General features: G+C 40.6%; 1 protein-coding gene and 1 long non-coding RNA gene across 8 annotated transcripts in view; one reads left to right on the forward strand and one right to left on the reverse strand.

Moving 5' to 3' along the window:
* The window catches only part of PDE11A (phosphodiesterase 11A), a 150,090-nt gene that overhangs the window by 106,213 nt on the left and 19,107 nt on the right, over window positions 1-24,770 (reverse strand). For 4 of the 7 annotated variants that reach the window (XR_014551409.1, XM_083628099.1, XM_083628100.1 and 1 more), the window contains exon 2: window positions 13,384-13,542. Coding sequence is in view for 6 of the 7 variants with exons in the window: in XM_083628099.1 (XP_083484225.1) it covers window positions 13,384-13,542 (159 nt within the window). In the remaining variant the exon portion in view is untranslated. Of the gene's footprint in view, window positions 1-13,383; window positions 13,543-14,629; window positions 14,715-15,390; window positions 15,411-16,177; window positions 16,446-24,770 lie in introns of those variants that run through there. The other 3 variants (XM_083628102.1, XM_083628103.1, XM_083628101.1) reach the window with 3 other exon arrangements.
* Window positions 14,751-15,711, forward strand: LOC310743699. The gene is made up of 2 exons (XR_014539175.1): window positions 14,751-14,989; window positions 15,629-15,711. It is a non-coding gene; the product is annotated as an uncharacterized lncRNA (long non-coding RNA).

Raw genomic sequence — 24,770 nt, forward strand, 5'->3', positions numbered from 1 at the left:
TAATGGAGATCTAGGAACATTTACATGGTTCTTGTAGACAGGCAAAAGACAGCAAAAAAACACAACAAAGTTCATATTTGAGGCGTTCACACCAACTACAAATTAAGAGTGAATTAAAATGCCAACCTACAAAGTAAAATCAGGAAAAATGTTACACTGAAGGTGCATATAGCATGCTCCGCATGGGGAAGAATGAAAATGAATGTTCACAGAGAAAGAAGCAATTGAAGGCTTAATTTCATTTCTAGGTGAATTTTATAGCTGAACAGCCTTCAAAATTGTGAGAATAGCATCACTGTTTCCAATTCAGAACCATTTTCTTGGATGCCAGGAATGAACACTCATCCTTCCATCCATAATGAAAAGAGGAAAGCTTCTCTCTGTGAGAAAGTGTAATGGTTTCTGATGTAAATGAAACTACCCCCACCCACCCACCCACCCATTGACAGGGTTTGATGGAAGGGGGGCACAATCCTGTATATATTAGTGGCCCTGTCTATTTTTCTTTTTTTTTTTCAAATGTGGCTGCTATTTTGGATTGTGCAGACATTCAAGGCAGACATTCTATGACTGGCACCCACACGCCTTTCTAAAAATTCCAGATGTTCTCACTGGTCCAAAAAGGTTGCTGAGCCCAAAGAATATAATAATGCCATCATGCTGAGCAAATTACATGAGACAGTGTGAAATTTATGGAAGTATCACTTATAATTTGAATTCCAAAACCGTATTTTTGTGAAATTTCCAGTGACAGGCTGGGTTCACAGATAAATGGAGCAGCTTCTCTGAACCCTTCACAAGAACATGATAGGTCCCTGTTGTTGCTGCTTATAAGAAAAGATTAATTTAAAATTTGACAGATTTAGGCAAGTGTGCATCAATAATGTGCTTTTCATTATTATACACCAAGGCAATTTATTTACATTACAGTGCATAACAAGCACAAGCACTTGACTTAATCTTTGCAAACACAATTTAGAAATCCACTCTTATTCAATTGTAAAATGAAAATCCTTTTAACTTGTTGCTTAAGAGATTCCACAGGGATGATTGTTACCCTGTTGTCATTATTTATCATGTCCTCTAAGTAGATGCAGCTGTTAAGCGTTCAGGACAAAATTACTGTGATGAACTATTATGGAGGTGCACATCTGACCAGACATTTTGATACTCTGTGTGATGTCTGCTTTTAAAAACCAACTCTACTTGAAAATACCCAACAGTATTTATTGTTCAAGGGTAATTTATTCACTCCCTCCAGTGTCACCTCTATGGACATATTTATATAGTAAGCTATACTAATCCTTGTGTGATGAATTATGTGTTTTCTTGATTACAGCCTTCACAGCTACAAGTTTTTCTAGAAAGAGGATGTCTCAAATACAAACCAATTTCCTCTCTGTACTTATGCTACCCGAGATGGTGATGTCTTGAGAAAATATATGTGTCTTGCCGCAAGGAATTCCTCAGAATGCTGTCAGCATAATAAATACCCCATAAGTGTATTATTGTGACAGTGGGTTATAATTCTCCATATAGTGGCAGATTCTGGAGCAGGAATATGTGCCATTGCTAATATGTCTCCATGAACCACTTCCATCTTAACTCTACACTAGTAAAACTGAGCACTAAAATGTTTGTTTCTGTCGTTACATAGCAGTCATGTCCCACAACAGCCCCGGGCGCCAGCTCTGTCCTTTCATCTTCTGTGAGGAAGCACTTCCTTCCTCACATTTATTTGAGAAATCGGGACAAAAACCTCATGCCAGTCCCATCATCTATCAAACTGGTGCCCATTGGTGGTGGCCCCAAAGTCTGGAATGGTTATCAAGTTCAATGTAACAGATCCAGAATACAGGCCATTTAAAATAAGCTGTCAATACTTTTCTCTTCTGCGAAGTTGTTTACGACATGGAATTATTATATATCAGCTCCCATGTAAAGTGTGGGAGTGGCAGAATTTCTGCAGCATGTGACAAGGCAGTCCATGATGCCAATCTCCCAGGTGGTGAACCTGCAGGTAAGTGTGTATAGGAATGCAACTATACAGTACTAGCTCACTGTTTTAATCTGTCCCTGTTATACTTTAATTGTTATTGCTGTGATTGTACTGGTAATTCATTTTTCTTTTAACTAGCTTTCTCTGATATTTCCTCTTTTTTTAAAGTATGAATGTTTCAAATAAATAAGTAAAACATTACTGATCCTACCACTCTCAGCCATGCTATGAAGAGTTTGTTCGCAAGCACTTTCTCTATATCATATGTATCATCACCTATCAACATTCCCTTTCTGTTGATAGGACAAACACTATGTAAGAGAATGAACGGACAAACAAATCTATCATTTAAGAAACAGGAACATGCAGAAACTACTGAGGCCCATGTTGGTCTGTGACACCCATGCAGAAGATACACAAAACCAATTGTTATTAATTCCACTCTCCGAAGTAGAGATTAAGGAAATCGTTCTTTTAAAAATGGCAAATAGTAGGAAACCTGGATCAGATGGATTTCCAGTAGAGTAGTATAAAACATCCATAGATCTCTTGGTGCCAAAACTTCACCAATTGTACGACAGGATATTTGATAAGGGAAATTTATGAGACACATTTAACCAAGCTTGCATTGCTGTTATACCAAAAACAGGTAAAGATCATACTCAGTGTGCTAATTATCATCCAATTTCACTGATTAATGTTGATACTCTATTGTCTCTGTGCATGTGCACATGCCTCTATACCAGTCAACCTCCCAATGCCTTATCTCTTGTGCCACCAGGATTCTGGCTTCTAAATAAACAAAGTAGATGAGGCGCCACAGTTTTTTTAAATTTCAGAAATCAGCCTAAATACTGTCAGCAGACTAAAGGCCAATCCAAACAAATCAGGTTGTATGCAGCCCTGATAACAAAGTAAAACCCTTGATCTGAGTAACTCGTTGCCTTGCTCTCCTTTTTGCCCGCATGGTTTGGAACCTGAATATTAGCCCATTAAATGGCATCATCCAGTTCTGGCACTTTAGATCCTGGCATGCATGGACTAGAACCAGACCCTCAGCTGGCCTTGGACTCCACGGCCTAAAAATGAGCTTGGCTGAAGTCTGATGAAACTTAACCTCAACGTTTGACATCTGACCTTAAGCAGCTTGCTGTATACTTAAAACCAACAAAAAAAGAGTCAAAGGGAACAAGAAGCTACAGAAACTAGAATTCGTAAATAACAAGTCAGCATGATGTCCCAGGGTTTAAATGTGGATTATGGAGGGATCCTTACAGAAAACAGCATTGTCTTCCAGTTGGCAAACCATGTATTGTTTCCATGTGTGATGTTTAAGGTTGGAGTATTAGTTCAGTATTTGCTGAACATAAAATGAAGCTAGAATGAGCATACCAACCTTATTTTCTGCTTTGATGCAACTGCTCTACTTAAATTAGAGTTGTTTTTTTAAACCAGCAACACAATGTCACTATAAATGGTTTTCAAAGTAGCTAGTGACCTCAATTAAAGAAAAATCCTATGTCACTTCCTCCCACATGCAGCCTTAATAATAATATAGATTAATTAATTGGGGCGCAGGTGAGAAAGGGCTCAGAATTCAGTAACTTCTATTGAATAGAATGTACAATTCATTTCCATTAATAATTTCATATGCAATTCAAATTTTACAACTCTCGTTTTCTGATTGTATATTGTTGGAGTCGGTGGGAACTTTCTGAATTGAAGGAAAGGATGCTCCATGGCTTCCTGCTGAAATTCTGTAACTTCTGATACTACAAATGTTCCAGGGTATTTGGGGTTTTACTTTGTCTCACTTTTGATGTGCTATAGTACAAGTGTAAGAAAAAGGAAAAGGACCTTTCCAGGTTATGTGGCCAGCATGACTAAACCACTTCTGACGCAACGGGACACTGTGATGAGTGCCAGAATGCATGGAAATGCCGTTTACTTTCCTGCCACAGTGGTACCCATTTATCTACTCATTCTGGTATGCTTTTGAACTGCTAGATTGGCAGGAGTTGGGACAGAGCAACAGGCGCTCATCCTGTTGCCCGGACTCGAACTGCTGACCTTCTGCAAGCTCAAGAAGCTCAGTGGTTTAGACCACAGCACCACCCGCTCCCTGTAATACAAGTGTACCCCTCCAGACTGGAATAATGTGGTAACAATGAGGAAGCATTACAGAAAAATGAATAAAGTGGAGTAATGTATGGATGGTCCTGTATAAATTCACCATTAATGGACTATTTCTGGACCAATTATATATCAAACACACACACACCACATAAAAAACTCAGTCTGGAGGGGACCTATCTGTTATTAGAGTAAGAAGCTATGAATGGTGGTTTTTTTGGTTTTTTTTTAAATAATCTTAAAATGTTTAGTGCAATAGGCCATTTTAAAATTGCTTTTAGTCTTTGATAGTTACTGATGTGAATTTCTTTGCTTGGATAATGAAAGTATGGGGAATACAATTTTCAGAACGGTAAGGTTTGATACAGAATCTTATAATGTACTAAGACAGCTCTCTGAAAAGATGGCCTGGCTTCCAGTTCTACTTAGTGGAGCTTCTAGATATTTTAATAAGCTCTGCAGAAGCTGTCTTTCCACAGGACATAAATTAGCTCGCTTTCACATTTGCGAACCCTACAATATTATTGCTAAAACCTTTGGTTAGCATATGTGGTCATAAACAGTGAGACACACCATCTCCCACAATCCCAGTGATGTTAAAAACTGCTAAGTGTAACGATACGTTTTGTTTTTATTTCAACTGGGTAAGTGGCTGCATAAAAAGAACGAATCACACAGAACTTAATTGGCTGTCATTTGCACAGCAGCAATTGGCGAAATAACTGGACAATGTTATTTTATTCTGGCTGAAAAAAATGTCATTGCAAAGCTGACATGCTGCATCTTTTGTTTCCTGTTTATTCATTAGCTGCATGACACTCTGCCACAGCTGCAAGCAATTAGAGAGTTTTGAAATGTCCTATAAGGTCAGTGATAGAAATTTGCTAAAATTAAAAAATCAGCAAAACAGGACAATTATGTTAATTCATCAACAAAGCAGAGGTCTTGGCTGTACACCACCAATGTAGTTGTGTCCAAATATTAGTGGGGAAATGCAGTCTAAGCACTTGCCCGCCTGCAATACATTGTTAAAGTTCAACATTTTAGCATGTTGCCCGATCTCCACCCACCCCCCTTTTAATTACAGTCATATCTTGGAAGTCGAACAGAAGTCCATTCAACTTCCAAAACGTTTGGAAACCAAAGGGCGGCTTCTGATTGGCTGCAGGAAGCTCCTGCAGCCAATCAGAAGCCGCAGAAGCCCCTTCAGGTTAGACGCTGAGGTTCCAAAGAATATTGGCAAACCAGAACACTCACTTCTGGGTTTGCGGCGTTCAGGAGCCAAAACGTCCAAGTACCAAGATGGGATCCAAGTTACAACTGTACTTATTTTCTTTATATTATATTTAAAGCATTTTCACCACACTCTTTAGCCAAAATAATCTTCCGCATCGTCTTCCATACCAATTAAACAACACTTGAATTAAACAACTACGCTCTCAGGCTTAGAACCTAAAAACTATGTCACAAAAGAAAAAGGGAGGAGGAAGGAGGAGGGGAAGGAAAGCAATTTCATATACAAGTTCTTAAAGTTATAGTTCTTACAATTACCAGCTGGGATGGAAATAACTCAGGTAGCCATTGCAGAGTTGCTATTACACTTCCGGTTTAAAGCAAAACAGCAATGATTGGATGCTGCTAAATGGTCCAAGTCTAGAAGAACCCAGGATGAAGCCTGTTCTTCCAAAGGTCTGAATTCCCCGATTAAACCTGCTTCAGGGCAGATGGTCAATCATCAACCATCCCATAAAGTATCCCTCTACCAGCCACATCCTCTGAACTTTTTAAAAACAGAGTCATTGAACAAGCCGAGGCACTCAATTTATTGGAGCACTTAGATGGTCTGCTTCCAAAATGCTGTGCAGACACATCAGCTAATCTTTAAACTGCTCCTGGGAGGAAGACAGTGGTATTCATTTCAGAGAAGAGGAAGACATCTAGACCCGTTTCCCCCCCTTTCCTGGAACATATTCATTAAACGTAACAACATCTCACAGGTAAAAAGTGGTTGTGACTCATGCATTCAAAATTAAAGAGCAAGTCACTGGCTATTAAAGTTTCTTCCGGACCATGATACTAGCTCCCATAAAAGCTGTTCAAAATACTTTATATCACCAGCATAAATAACACTGGGAGGAAAGCAGAGAGAAGAAACGTCATGGTGCACCGGTAGCAGCCAAACCAAACTTCTACACCTACAAACCAAACACCCACCTGAAATAAAACATGTCTCTCCCCTATCAGTCTCTACTGCCACAACAGGCGCTGTAAATGTCCAACACTTTCACTTTACCTCTGAAGGCGCACTCTTCCATTGTCTCCCCAGACAGCCGGATGCCAACAATAATTTAACACTAGTAATATCCAAGAGTGAGATTTATTATGTCTGTTTGTATATGCGGGGAACACAAAAAGAAGAAAATGTAAAATGACTTGTTCACTTCACAGCAATGTCTTATCCAACACCCGACTCCTGGTCTTCAGTACTATTTTGGATAACCTTTATCCTACAAATATTCCTACTATAATTTTTTCTAGCACTTCTTTTACTGAACAATGTGCTTTACAATACATATCTCATTATACCAACTGATTTATAGCAGAACCAAGCTGCAAAATACAATGTTCTTACCATTTAGAGCCAGATGTATTAGATCTAAGTCTCTAGAACACTGTTTCCCAAACTTGGGTCTCCAGCTGTTTTAGGACTACAATTCCCATCATCCCTGACCACTGGTCTTGCTAGCTAGGGATGATGGGAATTGTAGTCCCAAAACAGATGGAGACCCAAGTTTGGGTCTCTAGAAGATCAAGTGGTTTAGGGTTTAGGAATACAATCACTGGGAAAAACTGGGCCACTCATCTAGTTTAACTGCAAGCAGCAAAAGTATTACATAGCCCTGATATGCAATTCCACAACTATTCTCTCCTGAAACAAAATCCTATTTAGAAGCAATCTCACACTGCACCCTAGACTCTACTGGTATCCAGCCTATGACAGTATAGAAACATTCTAAACAACTTGTTATTCATTAAATAACAGTTAGTGAATTTGTGGAGTCGTTTTGGAATGCATCTGTAGTGTTGAATATTTTTTGGTGGTGGACAGTACCACAGATGAACTGTGTTATGTTAAAAAAGCAAACAAACATGTTTTAATCTGGTGCAGATAAATCCTCTCTTGCTTCAATACTGTATAAATTTAACAGTATTGTTTAACAATAGTAATCTATTGTTCCTTATTTCTCTTCCCACACCATTCATGATTTCATGGACTTCACTTCTTACTAGACATCTTGTATGAGTCTGAAAACTCTTGGAACCCACTGTGTAATGTGCTGATTCAACTAAATACCAACCAATTAAATTATGCCCATACTTCTGCGGTAATCCTTTCTTCAAACAAAACAGTACAACCATCGAAGAGAAATCCAGCATGATTTCCATTGCTTGGTAGTGCTTCGAAAATAATTAGATAACAAAAATAACCAGATTCTTGTTGTTCCAACGTTGTTAGTAAATGCAGCTGATGATCAAATGAGACTATTTGAACGGAATGATTTCCTGTAGGTTTCATCTATTACGTCAGTGAAATCTAGGGCAAATAGTTGAGAAGAAGCTAACAAACCGAGGTTTCTTGATTGCAATGCTGTGGAGGCAAGACTATTTACTGTCTTGTTGAGGAAGTTGTAAGAACGGTTGTAAATGCATTACAAATTACTTTGGTATGCTGAAAATGGGAAATCAATATCCCCCCCCCCTTTTCAGAGGGCTAGTTCAGAACTTAATAGTATTAAGTAATTACTTTCACTAGTTCTCTTGGGAACTCTAGGAGAGAAGCAACTCCACTTCCTTGCTTATTGCTTACCAATACAGTATTGTTCACTTTAATCAATTTAGTAGTTCAGCTATGATTGCTTTTACCATTGTCTTTGGTTAAGTAAAGTTCCATAAGGGGCCGTGTGAATTGATGTTTGACGTGCGATTACTAGTCACTGCCTCATCCCCTCTTAATCTAAAGTCCTCCTTACATTTGGGTATGCAGAACCCAACGCGCATTTCAGTGGGAACAAATATGCCGTACACTAACTTTTGGTGATGGCAAGACAGAATGTTCATGCCCCAAAATAAAGATTTTATCTGTCAGAAGCAGAAAGGCATAAAGAGGTAGGCTCAGAGACAAAAAAATAAATCTTTAACACCTCCAGCTTAGTACACAACCTATGATTACACTAGGGAAGGATATATTCAAGCCTGATCAATTACATGGAGAATTTGTTGGCTTTCCATGAATGGTCCTATTATAAAGGTGCTGGCTAGCTAACTTGGTAGGTGGTAAGGAACTTAATGAAAATAATTAATTGGTCTGTAACCTGCAATCTACCATTTGGGAGTGGGTGGCGTGGTGGTCTAAACCACTGAACCTCTTGGGCTTGCTGATTGGAAGGTCGGCAGTTCGAATCGACACAATGGGGTGAGCTCCCGTTGCTCTGTCCCAGCTTCTGCCAACCTAGCAGTTTGAAAGCATACCAGTGTAATAGGTACCACTGCAGCAGGAAGGTAAACGGCGTTTCCGTGCGCTCTGGATTTCATCATGGTGTTCCGTTGCACCAGAAGCGGTTTAGTCATTCTGGCCACACAACCTGGAAAGCTGCCTGCGGACAAACGTGGGCTCCCTCAGCCTGAAGCGAGATGAGTGCTGCACCTCATAGTCGCCTTTAACTGGACTTAACCGTCCAGGGGTCCTTTACCTTTATCTTTTTTACCATTTGGAATGCAATAACAGAGCTTAGAATGAACAGAGTCAGCTAAAAGGAATTTTGCGGTTTGAATTTGTTGGGCAGAGCAGAGTTCTAATGGGCTGAAAGGTAGAGCCTTGACAGTGCGGTTGGAACCCGGTAGCAGATTAACAATTGTGTTTGCGCCATACATATGAAGCTGTTTGCTCCAAAACTGCTCTACTTAAAAGTGAACAGCAGACATTACAATGGCACGGTAAGTCTCCATATGGTACAAGCTTTTGTCTGAGAGAAAAACAAAAAAGTAAAAAAAATCTGAAGGTTAAAAAGGCATCACAGATCACAGGCTATTGTATTGACAACATTACCTGCTGGTGTTATTATCCATAACTCGTAATGTCAGAAAACACCTGTCAGGACTCCACATTAGGAATAAAGCTCTCTGTTAAATTAACAGACAGGGATAACTGCAAGCTCATACAATATGCAAGTAAATAAACAGTACTCGTATACTGAATTGGCCCACGATTCTATACGTAGTTGATAAGTTGTGCTAAACACTTTAAAGAAAGGACAGCAATGGAATTCTCCTGCCCACCCAGCCCCACTAAAAGAGTTCCATTGGCGTGACCATTTTCTGGTAGTTTTTAAGGGATGTGTAAACAGATGTTAACACTTGTCTGGTCACAGTGGGGTGCACAGCAAGCAAACAAAAACAGTGATGGGAAACTAAGTAATAATGATAGGGTGGGAGATTTAATTTCGAATGTTGTTGTTTTTTTACTGCTATTTCAAAAACAATGCAAAGTAACACCCACATTTCCAACAATAACACACATACAATATATTGAAATTATCATGTATAGCTTAATTTGACAAATCATTTACTCAGTGTACGTGATGCGGTTACTCTTCTCCAGTGCTGCATGCTTAGCCCAGGGTAAAAGACGCACATTACTTAAGAGACTAGAAAGTAAGGGTAGGATACAGAATTGAACTCACCCCAACCACCCAGCCTCTTCTTCCTTTTCAAGTCTTCTTGGAGGCTTTAAGCTTACATATATTTCACTCACACAAATGAAAGGATAGAGGCAACAGGACTTTGCCAGCTGCAGACAAACTATTTTGTTCCAAACACCAACAAAGGACATGGGTTATGTCCTAGACACTATCTTAATCACCGACGCTAGTTGAGGAAAGAGATTGAGCTACTGAGTTGTTTAGTTTTAGTTCAGCTTAATTGAGCTGAAGTTCGGTTTAGTGAAAAGGCAAGTAAAAGGCAAAAAAACAGGTGGTCCTAGGCGGGGCGGGGCGGGGGGGGGGGCTTGCTTATCACTCCCAGGCCTGTGGCAAGTGTATGCTCTGCATGCACCTTCTCACTGGCATCTGCTGGACTCAACTCTATAATTTCTGTGCTGTATTAATCTCCTTGGACTGCACCCCCCCCCCCCGCCAAACTCACTGGGATAAAAAAAAAGTAAAATAAATTAGCCACACACTGGAAAACCATTCACTATGTGTGACTTTTGCAATCATAATTAATGCTATAATTTAGCATGGTTGTCATGCAATCAAATCCTCTACATATTAATCTGAGTTCACTGGGACTTGCGTACATAGCATTGAAGCCCTCGATTACACAAAAAATGGAGACACAGAAAACCTGGACCTGTGAAACACATGCAGTTTGCCAGTTTATAAGCACCACTAACTAATGTGATTATATGCATGGACTTGAACAACGGCACGCTGCTAAATATTTTATTTGTTATTAAGGCATTTCTTTTAAGACCTAAGTACATACACATTGCCACTGTGTACTTCTAATTAAAAACAATAATTTAATTTGCAGATAAATCAATAGGCTAGCCCCCTCGCCTTATTTAATCGTGCTATTTAGCTCTCTCTTCATTGCTCTGACTAAAGCAATGCACAAAGTTAAAAGTATATGTCTGTTGTTTGCTGCATTTTTAGTTTATATGCTTTTATTCCAAAGGTGCAAGGAATCCTCTACTGTCAGGAAACTGAACAATAATATCTGGAAACTTGTTCAATCTCCACGAGCATGAGTTTATATTCTGCAAACTCTGCATCTGGGAAAGGCTTACTAATTAATGCATTCATGAAGGAAAAATATACCCACCCAGCAACAATACTACAGTGTTAAACTACTTGAAGTGCCTCTAGGATTGCATTTTTAAGTCATTTGCTCTTTTTTGGAAGCTCGCAACTAGCTGCCTGAACTTTCGCTCACTCACCTGATCATGTGATAATCGGTGTAAGAATTTCAATGGGGGAATGGGCTTCTACTCCTTAACAGATACCAACGAGGGCAGCATTTAGCACTTCCCTCAACACTACAAACTTTGTCAGCAGAGAAGTTACATCTTGGGAAAGCTCACCTGGGAGAACACAGCTGCACCTACAGTGTGTTTCAATTTCTTTCACATGCTCGGCACATGTATAAAGCTACGTTTCTCTGTAACATTGTTTCCTTTCATAAATTCCTTCAGAAATGCTAACAATGTTTGATTTCCCTTTTATGTGTGTTATTATTATTATTTAAGGCTTTCCTCTCATGGGCAGCAATATTTTCCTATGGCTCACCTTATTTCTCCCGTTCTCCCTCTCCTTTTTCTTCTCCTGGTTTTAGTAGAAGCACATACTTTCTTGTGCACGTTGTTTCAACATTCTTATTCCTCCCCCTTCCTTTTTCTTTCTTTAAATTGAATCCTATTTGTCTTTTTATCCCCTTCAGCATCTTGCACTTATGTACTGTCCTCTCTCTTGTCTCATTACAGACTCCCGACTCCCGATTATTCTTCCGTTCTTCTCCTTTACCTACCACCCTTTTCCTGTGGGGCTACCATTTCCACCTTGATTCTTTCTCTGAATTTTCCATCCATCACTTTTATTCTCTCCTCTTTATAATCTCATTCTCTAGATATTAGCTTCCCACCACCTTTCTTGCACACCCCGCATTGTTGACACAAGATTGAAGGCTGATTTCTTCCCCCTTACACCCACACACTACAAGCAAAGGGAGTCTGCTAGGAGACTGCTTTAGTCATAAATACCAACTGCAGAGATTTTTCTTATGTGCGATTACAGATTGCTGTGTATAGCTATTAATAGTCAAGTAGAGATAGCTAATTTAATGAGCAGGCAGTGTGTTAACTGACGTTTATTAACTAATTCAAGTATACATATCACCACACAAAATTAGATGCATTCTGGCTCTGCTGGAAGAAATGGAAATATACTGAGAATATAGAAAATAGATTTTGCCAGTTAAAAGTGTAAATGGACTAGAAGAAACAAGTTGTACTTGACCATAAATCAACAACAAACCGTTAAACTTCATTTCCCCCTGGAATTGTACTTACCTTTTGAAATTTAAAGATTATAGCAATGGCCAAAATATAAGATTACACACAGTTGAAATTGAAGCCAAACATCTGGTGCCTGAGCCCTTGTACCAGACGATATTACATTTCAAAGCAGGATTTTAAAAATCCAGACTGGTGTTGAGGCTACTGCTGCCTCTGTTTTGGATGAAGTCAACTGTAATGGGTAGGGAATATTTAACCAAAAGAGTAGTGAAAAAAGACATGCATGTTGTTAATGATTTCAATTAATTCAGTCTGATCACTTCAGTAGCATAACTGAAGCTGAATACAAATGACCACTTATCAAAGTAGGCATACTTAGCATCCATCAACATGGCAATAATTTTACCAACACCCATAGGGACAAACATAAATCCAGCGCCTTTCCAGAAAATGTGAAATTCTCCTTTGCATTTAGGCAGATGTCGCCTATATGGTTATGCACTCACCACACTAAGTTGCTTGGGAAATGAGCATCTCTAGTTACCGTGTGTTCTGTGTTGCATACAGATTGGTGAGAAAGTACTCTGCCTGCAGATGAAAATGGAGAAAATGGCACCTCCCTGTAGGAAATGAGCCAGCCATTCAATACATTGACATTTGTGACTCACCTTAGGCAGTGATGAGGCTTAAGTTGTCCCTGAAGAGAAAAAGGTCATCATAAGGCAGGTATCTTTTAAAAACAAAAACTGGGCAGCCTAGAAGTCTTGCAAAATGATAGCCACCAATCGAGAGCTTTCCAGTGATGGCAATATGGCAAATTCAACAAATAAATGGTTGAATATATTGTCTCATATAAGAAGGAAATGCCGAAGAAGTCACTGTGGTTTTAGTGATAATTGTATTGTGAGCTTTATCTCAAAATATGGAATAACAACTTCACCAGGAGTTTTACATAATACAGAGCAGAGGGAGACAGATTACTTAATAAATGTACTGATTCTTAAAGATATGTGGAATAAAGGCATGTCACCTGAACAATACAAAAAAATAATACTTGATTACAAATAGAACGATGCATTTGCTTTATGGGAATCAAGATGCAAACCTTAATACACATCTGAGAAAACAGCTATGTAAGATGTTATCCATACTGCCAAGCAAAAAGGAAAAAATAACTTACTTTTTCATCATCATCGGTGAAAGGAGCACCTCCAGGTGTTTTATTTATCGCTTGGGCAACGCCAAGAATTTCACCCTCACTGTTTCTTATGGGCATGCAAAGCAATGACTTGGTCTTGTATCCAGTTAGTTTGTCAATCTCGTCATTAAAGCGGCGATCCTACCCAAACAGAAAGAAAAGGTTATAATTGGGACTTAAAACAGAATGCTTTTCTGCATTCAATCTACTGCAGTGCTGGTCATCAGACATTTCCCAGATTGAACTCACCAAACTTGATAGTGATTGCTTCCATCTATCTGGCCTTCGCTAAAACTTAACTTTGAGCATGCTTTTGTAGTGCATGAGGTAACGATCATAAACATAGTCACGTATTGCATTTGTGTATATTGTACTTATACAAATGTTATTTCCATCCCCCCACGTGTTCCTGGTTTTTTCTTTGCTTCTTAGGGTTAAGTATATTTCCCGCCAGTTCGGATTATTCAGACAGGATGCCTATAAATCCACTAGGAGACTTGAAATAGCACTCTTTAAAATATTCACATTAGTTGCCACTGATCAAAAAATCCACCTGTTCAATTTTACTTGAATCTTGCATTGCCTAAGAAGTGAGTCAAAGGTCACGTCAGTTAATTCTTAGGATCTAAGTGTTTCAGAAGTGCCTCCTCTGCACTTTGAGCCCATAAGCTAACTGCCCGTCTCAACCTCACAACAGCTGGAAGTGGCAGCGCACATCTCTGCTCTGTGAAGCATTTATCAGCACTGATGCCATCATTAATGTCAAACCACTCCTACATCATATGTGCACCCTGGGTGCTAGCTCTGGGTTTTGCTAGATGTGAGTTCAAACAATTTTTTTCAAATACATAGTAGAGAGCAATAATTTAACTATTATTACACAACTATCCCAGCCTATTATCTCTCACCCCGACCTAGCCACTGTATCCACGCAATGGTCCGGGCTTGATTATTGTAACTCGCTCTACACGGGGCTGCCCTTGAAACTGACCCAGAAACTCCAGTGGGTGCTGAATGCCGCAGCGAGACTCCTTACAGGGTCTTTGCCACAGGATCACATTCACCCAGTGCTATACCAGCTGCACTGGCTCCCGGTGGAGTACAGGATCAGGTTTAAGGTGCTGGTTTTAACCTTTAAAGCCCTATATGGCCTAGGACCCTTGTACCTACGGGACCGCCTTTCCTGGTACGCCCCACAAAGGACCTTACACTCTGCAAATAATAACACCTTGGCGATCCCGGGCCTCAGAGAGATTAGGCTGGCTTTGACCAGGGCCAGGGCCTTTTCAGCCTTGGCCCCTTGGCCTGGTGGAACGCTCTGTCACAAGAGACTAGGGCCCTGCGGGATTTGACATGTTTCCGCAGGGCCTGCAAGACAGAGTTGCTCCGCCAGGCCTTTGGTCAGGGTTCAGTCTGACTCCCCTTTCCTTTTTGTATAAGAATATGAAAGAGGCCTCCCAGCATTCTCACAAGCCCATATAAGATCAACGTAAACAGTTGGGCTGATGAACACTTACTGTTCCCAACACTTACCCTGCGGAAAGCCATCTAATTAGACTTTAATTTGATTTTGACATGTTTTTAGGAGGTAATTTAATTATTGTTTGATTTTATACCAATGTTATGTATCTGATGTTAGCTGCCCTGAGCATGACTTCGGCTGGGGAGGGTGGGATATAAATAAAAGTTTATTATTATTATTATCATTATTATTATTATTACAGCAAGATGGGAGCTTAAGCCCCTGAAAGATCCACACACGTATGCTAGAATTTTATCATGGATATCTTGTGTTGATTATAAATTGTGCAACAACACAAGCATTATATCTAAACAATACCACACAGCATCACCTAAATCAAAGGTTTAAGGGTCTCAAGAAAATGTAAATCCCAGAAATCCAATTTGTTGTATGGTTATTGTCAAAACAGATATGGATTTTTTTAATAACAACAAAAAGCACAGCAGGGTATTGAAATATTTTCTTACGCCGGTCCCTTGGTATTTTGCTCACTTCATCTAAATCTAGAACATTCCTACATCCTTGACGATTTGCCTCCAGTCCATTTCATACTTCAAAAAATTTAAGGCATTCGATATTTCTCTCTTGACTGGATCAATTTATGTCTCTACAGTAGTCTCTAATTGGATTCCTCACACTGGTAGAGGTTTACTTATGGAAGATAAAAGAACTATGTTACCTAATCAAAACTTCTTTTCTTTACAGGAGATATAAAAAAGGTCCCAAAGGACCTTGGCTTCACTTCTGCCACCTAAACGAAGAGAATAAATGCATACTTTCCCCCAGAATCTTTTCTCTTTGTGTATTCCTGTTATATCACTTTTGCCAAGGCTGTCTTGTATCTGGTTGTCTTGTTTTATAAACTACAATTTTTTTAAAGCAAACATTTCCCCTTTGAAATTAACTTTTAAATGTACTTCGAACAGTCCTTATAATAAAAAAGAGGAACCCTTAAAGAAATATTTCTAAGTCTCAGCATATATACATCCTTTTATATATATATAAATTGTAAAACACATACAGCTTCTTCATATATTACATAATTTCTCTCTCACGATATTATTTTTTTTCTTTCTTTCAAGAAGAATACATCTACCAATAGTGTAATTACATAGCTATGCCAGTTGTCTTTCCTCCCTTCTTATAGTAAAAAAAAGTCTTTTTAAGGGAATGGGAAATGCAACACAATATTGTAGAATATTAATAGTAAAAAATTAAGCAAAGCAGTGTCACGGCAATATCCTGGAAACATACCTGCCAACATAATGCTGGATGGATAATGTGCACTTCTGTTTTCCATGGAAGATGACGTGTGAAAATACAATGAACTACACCAGGTAGTACATTCAAATAAGTTTAGCCTGGATAAGAGGAGACTGAGAGGAGATCTATCTAAAGGGGTGTCACTGTCAGAATTCCTGCTCCATGACTGCAGTCATGGGATTGTTGTCTTTCACATGACGGTATATGTTTTGACTCCACAGAGTGGGAAGTGATGAAGACAGGATGTTTGTGTTACTGTGTTCCGTGAAGTGGGACTATTGTCCTTTGTACTTTTTCTCTTTGCTGTCTGATGATAGAGAGAGAGGGAGCCATGATGCATGCTCCGTGTGTGTTTATATGTAAATAAAGTAGATTAGCCAAAATGCTGAGCTGCTGAGGTCTGTCACGCGAACTGCGCAGACTCTGCGGATCCCTAAGTGTGCCGATGTCTGTTGGCATCGGTTGCTGTGATGCTCAGGCTGAAGAAAGCTTTTGAAGCTCCTGAACGATCGACCAGGAGGGAGAGAACATGCCAGTTGGGCATGTGTCTCTACCAGGGTCCTACTCGAGTGTAGGCTGAGCTCCTGACAGTCACATGGAAGATGGAGCAAGCTTGTTTTCTCCTTCTCCAGAGGGTAGAACTCAAATCAATGGATTCAAGCTACAAGAAAGGAGATTCCAACTAAACGTCAGGAAGAACTTTCTGATGGTAAGCTATTTGACAGTAGAGCGGTCTCCCTCAGAAGGTGGTGGACTCTCCTTCATGGGATTTTTTTAAGCAGAGATTGGATGGTCATCTGTCAGGGATGCTTTAGTTGAAAGTCCAGCACTGCAGAGGATTGGACTAGGTGGTCCTCAGGTACCCTTCCAAACAGAATTATTTGATTCTCGGTTACTTGTTCTTTTAGTATCCCACAGGCACACATCTCAAATTACTGGTATACATAACCGTGTCTTTTAAAAAAACGTTCATCTACCAGTCCACACAGAAATATATTTTATTAAGGAAAGTGTGCATATAAAGTAGAAGTGGGAAAGTATAAATATTCCCTTCCAACTCTACAATTCAAACTATTCTGCCACTTTTTTTTGAAAAGAGATCCAATGAAACCAGCCATCAGTATCAAGGGTCTTGATTCAAGATAATAATGTAATTTGGACTTCCACTTTGTCTACTGATCCCTATAATTTCTCCTGGCTAGCAGATGTTCCTCACTATTCTGTTCACTCCGGTACATCCAGAAAGATTTAGGAGCCTGCCTCCAAATCGAACAAATGGTACGAACGAGTATTTCTAATATAGCTATCAAACATGCATTTTAAAATATTTCAAAGAATCAGAATCACAGAGTTGGAAAGGACCCCAAGTTATATGACAATAAGTATTCATCCTGATTTGCTTGCATGGTGTTTACACATCATTCCATTAGTCATATCTTCATCCCAGACTTATTAATGTGCTCCCCCATCTTAAACAGCAAGAAGTTCAGTTTTATTTTGTTTTTTTAATGGAGTTCTTTTACTAGGGTGACAAAGAACTTTAATTCACTTTCAGTGTGGAAACCGAAAGTTCTGACAGGCGATTGAATCACTCTCGTAAAATTCTTACAGTTGGAGGCACCCATAATGCACAAGTTAACTTTTTGGGTATTTATGCAGCAAAGCGATGTTCGACTGTAACTCTATACATTTTTACCTGGGTGTAAGTCCCAATGAACTCAGTATGAAGTACCGTATTTTTCGCCCCATAGGACGCACCGCCCTATAAGACGCATCTAGTTTTTTTGGGGGGGAAATAAATAAAAAAAATTATTTCCCCCCCAGGCACGGGGCTGGCGCGGGGGAAGCCCGAGCTTCCCCCGACCCCAGCCCCCAGAACAGCCTGCTATCCGCAAGACTAGGGAGCCGCGCCGGTCTCCCCAGGCTTACGGACAGCTGTGCAAAGCCCGAGGCTTCGAAATGCAGGCAGCTCTGCGCAACCCTCCGGAGCCCGGCGCGGCTTGGCGCCGGGCTCCGGAGGGTCGCGCAGAGCTGCGCGGAGCCCGGGGGGCAGGCAGCTCTGTGCGACCTTCCGGAGGCCGGCGCGGCTTGGTGCTGGCCTCCGGAGGGTTGCGCAGAGCTTCCTGAAGCCTGGAGAGCGAGAGCCTCTCGCTCTCCAGGCTTCAGCGAAAGCCTATATTCGCCCCATAGGACGCACCCACATTTCCCCTTCATTTTTGGAGGGGAAAAAGTGCGTCCTATAGGGCGAAAAATACGGTACTTCTGAGTAGACATGTATAGGATTACACCGCTATGCTTCTAGTCAATAAAGGGCGCCATTCATATATGTATACTGGGTCAAATCTCAACTTCACATATTTTATTGTTTCTCTTAAAGGCAACACCTTTAATACAAGTTTGGATTAACATTTCCAGATTGTGATTCTCAGTTTGAGGTGATTTGGTGTGGTTCCTCCCTCCTTCTCCCTTTCACACACACACACTTATAATTTATATTAGAAGTTCTTATATATTAGGTCTTATTTGTGCCTCAGGAGGATACTTAATGTTAGTTGTTTCTACAAAAAACGCTATATTGTGTTCACAGACAAGTTCTCCCTTAAGTTACTTATGCTTGATCTTAAAAAAACAAACAAACCAAAAGCCTAAGATAAATGGTTTTTAATAATGCTACTCAGGATAGTGCTGAAAACTTCCTCCAATATACGCAGTACTCTCAAACAAATCTCTGCTGGTACAAATGATCCCAAAACATAAGAGTGTTCAGTACTAGGTAAAACAATGCTTACAAAATAGCTCATCTTCTGCCTTCATAACCCAGGTAATGAAGTGGATTACAATGCAATTAGCCCAGAGTAGGTGTCATATGGTTGTGCGAAAAGAAATATCCTAAATATAAAAGCAGAAGAGCATTTTATCAAGCCATTACATTCACAGCTGTTCCTTTATTGCATTTGAATTACTGACTGGAAGTCAATTTCAGCAGTGGTACTAAAAAGTTGATTATGTCATGCTCTTTGTTACAGAAGAACCAAAATGCACGCAGCAGCTAATTGCAAAAAGGAAAGACGTGCTACGATTATTAGGGCTTTCTAAATTATTGATCCATGTCTACAAGCAATCATAAAAGCTGTGAGTCCGCAGGGAGGAGGAGAAACCAAAGAATTTACTGTATTTGGTAGATGATGAGAGAAAGCATTGTATATCCAGAAGTAGAGAGTGATATCACTTACAAAACTCCAAACTCTCCGTCTCTAGGGGAAGCATGGGCAACGCGGGCATGTGGGGTGTACTTTGTTTTTAACTAGAACCCCAAGGTCCACCAGCACAAAATGGGAGCAAGAGCCGGATGCACACGGAAGTGCTGGCTCTAGAAGCGGAGCCAGTTCCTCCCATGAACCATCCTCTGGAATGATCCGCATATAAACATTCAGATTTATATCCAAATTACTGTACACATTAAGGAATATAGCCGTCTACTATCTTGCGTGTGAAGACCCCCAAGACCTCCCAAAGAAAGACACAGTTGACACCAACTATTATTGGCATAATGTTGGCCACAACTTTATTGATTACAGAATGTGAGTCGTTTGCTGAGGCACTGGTTCGACTAGCTGCACCTACAACTCCAGCAGAGCAGCACTGACAACTGGACACCGGCAGAAGTCAGTAAGGGTAAACATACTGGGGGAACATTGGTCCTACCACAGACGTACCCTCACCCCAAAATGCTCCCAGGTGCTCTGGTGTGGCCCTAACCCAGGGGAAGGCAACCTAAGGCCCGTGGGCTGGGGGCGGTCCAATCGCCTGCTCAATCCGGCCCGCGGGCGGTCTGGGAATCAGCGTATTTTTACATGAGTAGAATGTGTCCTTTATTTAAAATGCATCTCTGGGTTATTTGTGGGGCACAGGAATTCGTTCATTTTTTCTCTCTCCAAAATATAGTTCAGCCCACCACATGGTCTGAGGGACGGTGGACCGGCCCACGGCTGAAAAAGTTTGCTGACCCCTGCCCTAACCCCTGGAAGGGGATCAGACAAAAGCATGGCGAGCACCTGGATTCCTTTAATGGAATACCCTATCGCACATTGGGAGGGGCAGGTGTGGCAACCTCCCCTCCACCACACCTCGAACCAACGCCTAACCGCCAAACCTTACAAAGTTGTGATGATTTGCTACGCGGCAAGTGAAACCCAAGTGGCATCAGCCAAACGGGAAAATTCCTACCGGGCCCCTGCCCCAAAAACAGATGACGCACAACGGCAAAGCAGGGTCACAGCAATACATATATGCATTACAGTATTTTAATATTTTTTTGGAAGCCGCCCCGAGTGGCTGGGGAAGCCCAGCCAGATGGGCGGCGTATAAATAATAAATTATTTATTATTATTATTATTATTATTATTAGACCCTAAATATAGGTAGGGTAGGCAGGTGATCCAATGCACGAGGCACTAAGAGGAAGCTCGACGCAACGTGCAGCGGTATAAATAGGTCCCCTGCCTGCAAATTCTCACACCCCCATTGGCCAGAATTGTCCCAGCAACTGAGGGACCCAATCGGGTTGTTGTGGCTATCCAAATGATCCCACCCACACAAACAGTGAGGTCAATCTTGATTATTTCACCACAATACGTACCCTCCATGATGAGGACATGATTTCTGTAAACCTCTACTCTAAGGTACCTGTTTTGAATGATCCAACAGCAAGATGTGAAGAAAGAGCAGTATTAGCTGCATATTTTTTTGCGGGGGGGGGTGTTGATAAGAAAAGGCACTCTCAGAGGGCTCGTTGGACTGCATCAAGTACTGCACAAGTGGAAGGCAACCCATGCAACTAACCTTTCCTTCCTTTAATCTATCTTTGGTGGTTCTGTCTTTAATCATGTATTCCAACTGTTTCTCCAGTTAAGCTAACTGGCCTGTAATTTCTTGGACCCTCTCGGGATCCATTTTTAATATGTTAAGAGTTTTGATTTAGGTAGGGAAATGTCTACTGGGTCAACTTTTCTTGATGAAAACGTATGCAAGATTTAAACTTCAGTTACGGCACAATTATATAATGTCGGTGTTTTATGGAAAATATGCCTAGTAATATCACAACTGTAAAGAAGAAAAGAGAAGTGTCCATTTGTCACAGGATATAAAAACTAAGCAACGTTTAAAATTATGGCAAAATCATTCTAAGAGCAACTTTGCAGCCTTTATTCATTTCCCATGTTTGTAATGAGATTGCTACTTAAGACCTGTAACATTTTTGGCCTTTAATTTCCCGAATTATTGCTGCACTTAAGCTAATTTATCTAGACTGTACTAAGTACTTCCAACGGATGTGAAAGACAGGCATTCTAATTTGTGTTCCTATTTGAATGAAAAATGCAGCCAATCAAACCAGCACGGCCTTCATGTATGGAAAGCAAGACACAAAAAAATAATAATGTATGGTAAGACAATGTAAAATGATTAAATGTGGAATTAATTTATTGAAATAAGACAAAAAGGGGAAATTTCCATATCAAGTGGTGCTTGTGAAAGATTTAAGCTGAGACCAGGTCACCTGGAAGTCAGAGAAAACTCATTAATATTTTTTATTATTTAACTTTTATCCTACTCTTTCTCTAAAGCAGGCATGGCCAAACTTGGCCCTCCAGATGTTTTTGGCCTACAACTCCCATCATCCCTAGCTAACAGGACCAGTGGTCAGGGATGATGGGAATTGTAGCCCCAAAACATCTGGAGGGCCAAGTTTGGCCATGCCTGCAAAGAGTTCGGGGTGGTGTGCATGCCCTCCCTTTTTATTCTCTCAAAAACCCTGTGAAGTAGGTTAGACTAAGGAATGGTGAGAATTTTTGAAATGTTGCACAACCAACATATACTGACTTAGCTCTGAGACTAGGAATGTGCCACGGGTTTGTTTTTCACTCCTTCGCTTACCTGTGCAGATTACATTTTTCTCTTTCTTTGGTTTATTGTGACATCTGAATCAGGGTACTAACCAAGATATATTTGTTTATTCATTTAGTTTTGCATTTACATCCCACCTTTTCTCCAAGGAGCTCCCATTTCCTATCACCCTCACAAGAATTCTGGGTAGGTAGGTTAAGCTGAGGGATGGTGACTAGCTAAAGGTCACCCAGTGAGCTTCATGGCCAAGTGAAGATTTGAATCCTAGTCTCCCAGGTCCTAGTCCGATCTTCTAACCATTACATCACACCAGACTCCTTGTTGTTGTTGTTGTTTAGTTGTTTAGTCATGTCCGACTGTTCGTGACCCCAGGGACCAGAGCACGCCAGGCACTCCTGTCTTCCACTGCCTCCTGAGGTTTGGTCAAACTCATGCTGGTAGCTTCGAGAACACTGTCCAAACATCTCATCCTCTGTCGTCCCCTTCTCCTTGTGCCCTCAATCTTTCCCAACATCAGGGTCTTTTCCAGGGAGTCTTCTCTTCTCATGACGTGGCCAAAGTATTGGAGCCTCAGCTTTAGGATCTGTCCTTCCGGTGAGCACTCAGGGCTGATTTCCTTAAGAATGGATAGGTTTGATCTTCTTGCAGTCCATGGGACTCTCAAGAGTCTCCTCCAGGAACATAATTCAAAAGCATCCATTCTTCGGCAATCAGCCTTCTTTATGGTCCAGCTCTCACTTCCATACATAACTAACCAGACTCCTATATATACTGTATAGTGCATTTACGTATATACCACCTGAAAGTGGTTTACGTTTAAACTACTAAACCTACAAAAGAAGGGTTGCAAAGGGCAAAACTAACAAAGCAACAAATTGCTCTTAGACCTCTGGGGGTCTCTTCAAGAGCGGCTAACATGAGCACCACAGCCTGGGCTACTCTTCTGCCTTCCTTTCAAAGTACCTAGCTCTTAAGTTCACCCTTGGATGATGTAGGAGCCGTTGACCCACATGAACTTCTACAGAAAACTTTGGTGTTTCTTCAGGAACTAACAACATGAGCTCTCTAATCTGTGCTTTTCTCCTAACTTGCTCTGAATTGCCTCCAGGTTATAATTTGAAACCAGTATGGGGTTTTGTAATAACTGAAACAAGCATGGTTTGGGGCAATGATGGTTAGAGCTACCCATCAACCAATTTGGGCATCCCAGAAAACTTTGATTACAGCAAGCAACAGAAGGGCTTGGGGGGAATATGTGAGAGCTGGGAGGTTAAGGAATTGGAGGAGATTACCCCTGTGGCTTGCACCTTATCTCTGAACCACTATCATCTGAAGAAACATGATTTCTGTGCGGAATGCTGTGCACTTTATCTACATCATTGTGTTTACATTCTATGTCTTTCAGCATAAAGCACAAAACTATAGTCAGTTTCAATGATGGAACAGCTTTTCACTCATACAGCTTTGAGAGTGTCAATTACAGATTCAGTTCAAAGCACTTTTTGGCTTGTATAACTTCAGAGATCTTTATTATCAGAGGGTATGGGGAATAGCTCTAGCTGAGAAGCTCACAGGTTCAGTTAAAGCAAGTACAGTCAAACCTCGGTTGTCAAACTTAATCCGTTCCGGAAACCTGTTTGGCTTCCGAAATGTTCGACAACCGAGGCATGGCTTCCGGTTGGCTGCAGGAGCTTCCTGCACTCAAGCAGAAGCCGTGTTGGACATTCGGCTTCCGAGAAAACGTTCAGAAACCAGAACACTTACTTCTTGGTTTTTGGCGTTCAGGAGCTGAAATGTATGGTAACGGAGGCATTCGGGACCCGGGTTTGACTGTAGAAATAACACTGCCTCTGGAACAACTGCAGGTGATTCTGGTTAACTTCCTCTTTAATCATGTGGGCATATATGGTGTGATACATTTCAACAATGAGCAATAGCCAAACATCTCCTATTTGTCTTCTGGGTATTGGACTCAAAATGTGGTTTTCCAGGGATACACATATTAATATGCTTTATATGTGATGTTGTTTTTTATGTTTTAAGTATAAGACAGTCCTCTGTTTTTTTGTATGGTTATGTTTCACTGTTCGTATTTCTTTTCGTGCTATTGCTATAAAGAAAAGAAAATGTAACAAAAATGTATTTATTTGGGGGGGGGGGTTGTTGTTATATTTATATACTCAGAGTTACTTACACAATATTTTCATCCAAACCATATCTTGGCATATAACACACATAAATGCTTCCCTACATTATTTCTCCTCTCAACTCAATCCTTTGTATTTACCACCGTTTACTATTTTCTATCTATCTCCGTATGGAAACCAGTGACATATGCTGGGAAACAACCCAAGGCATCCATTAAGGAAATGTGAAAATTTTGGCATTCCGGAGTGAGAGACTGCAGCACCAACACTAGATACAAAAATGGACTCCTCATCCAATATTAAACAATGGGAATGGGGAGTTGGTCTAGTCAAGTTTCCAGAAAAAGGGACCCAGGGCCGGCCCAAAACTTTTTGGCACCTGAGGCGAACCATAAAATGGCATCCGTCCAGGGAAGAGGAGGGGAGTAAAGATCTATATCGGGAACAAGAGTGGGAGGAGACCAGGAGTCCTTGTTATCTGACGAAAGGCCATTGCAGAGGTGGCATTAGGAGAGGGCTGTTGAGGAGGCCAC

This window comes from Podarcis filfolensis (assembly GCF_964270895.1).
Source record: "Podarcis filfolensis genome assembly, chromosome: 1".
Lineage (NCBI taxonomy): Eukaryota > Metazoa > Chordata > Lepidosauria > Squamata > Lacertidae > Podarcis > Podarcis filfolensis.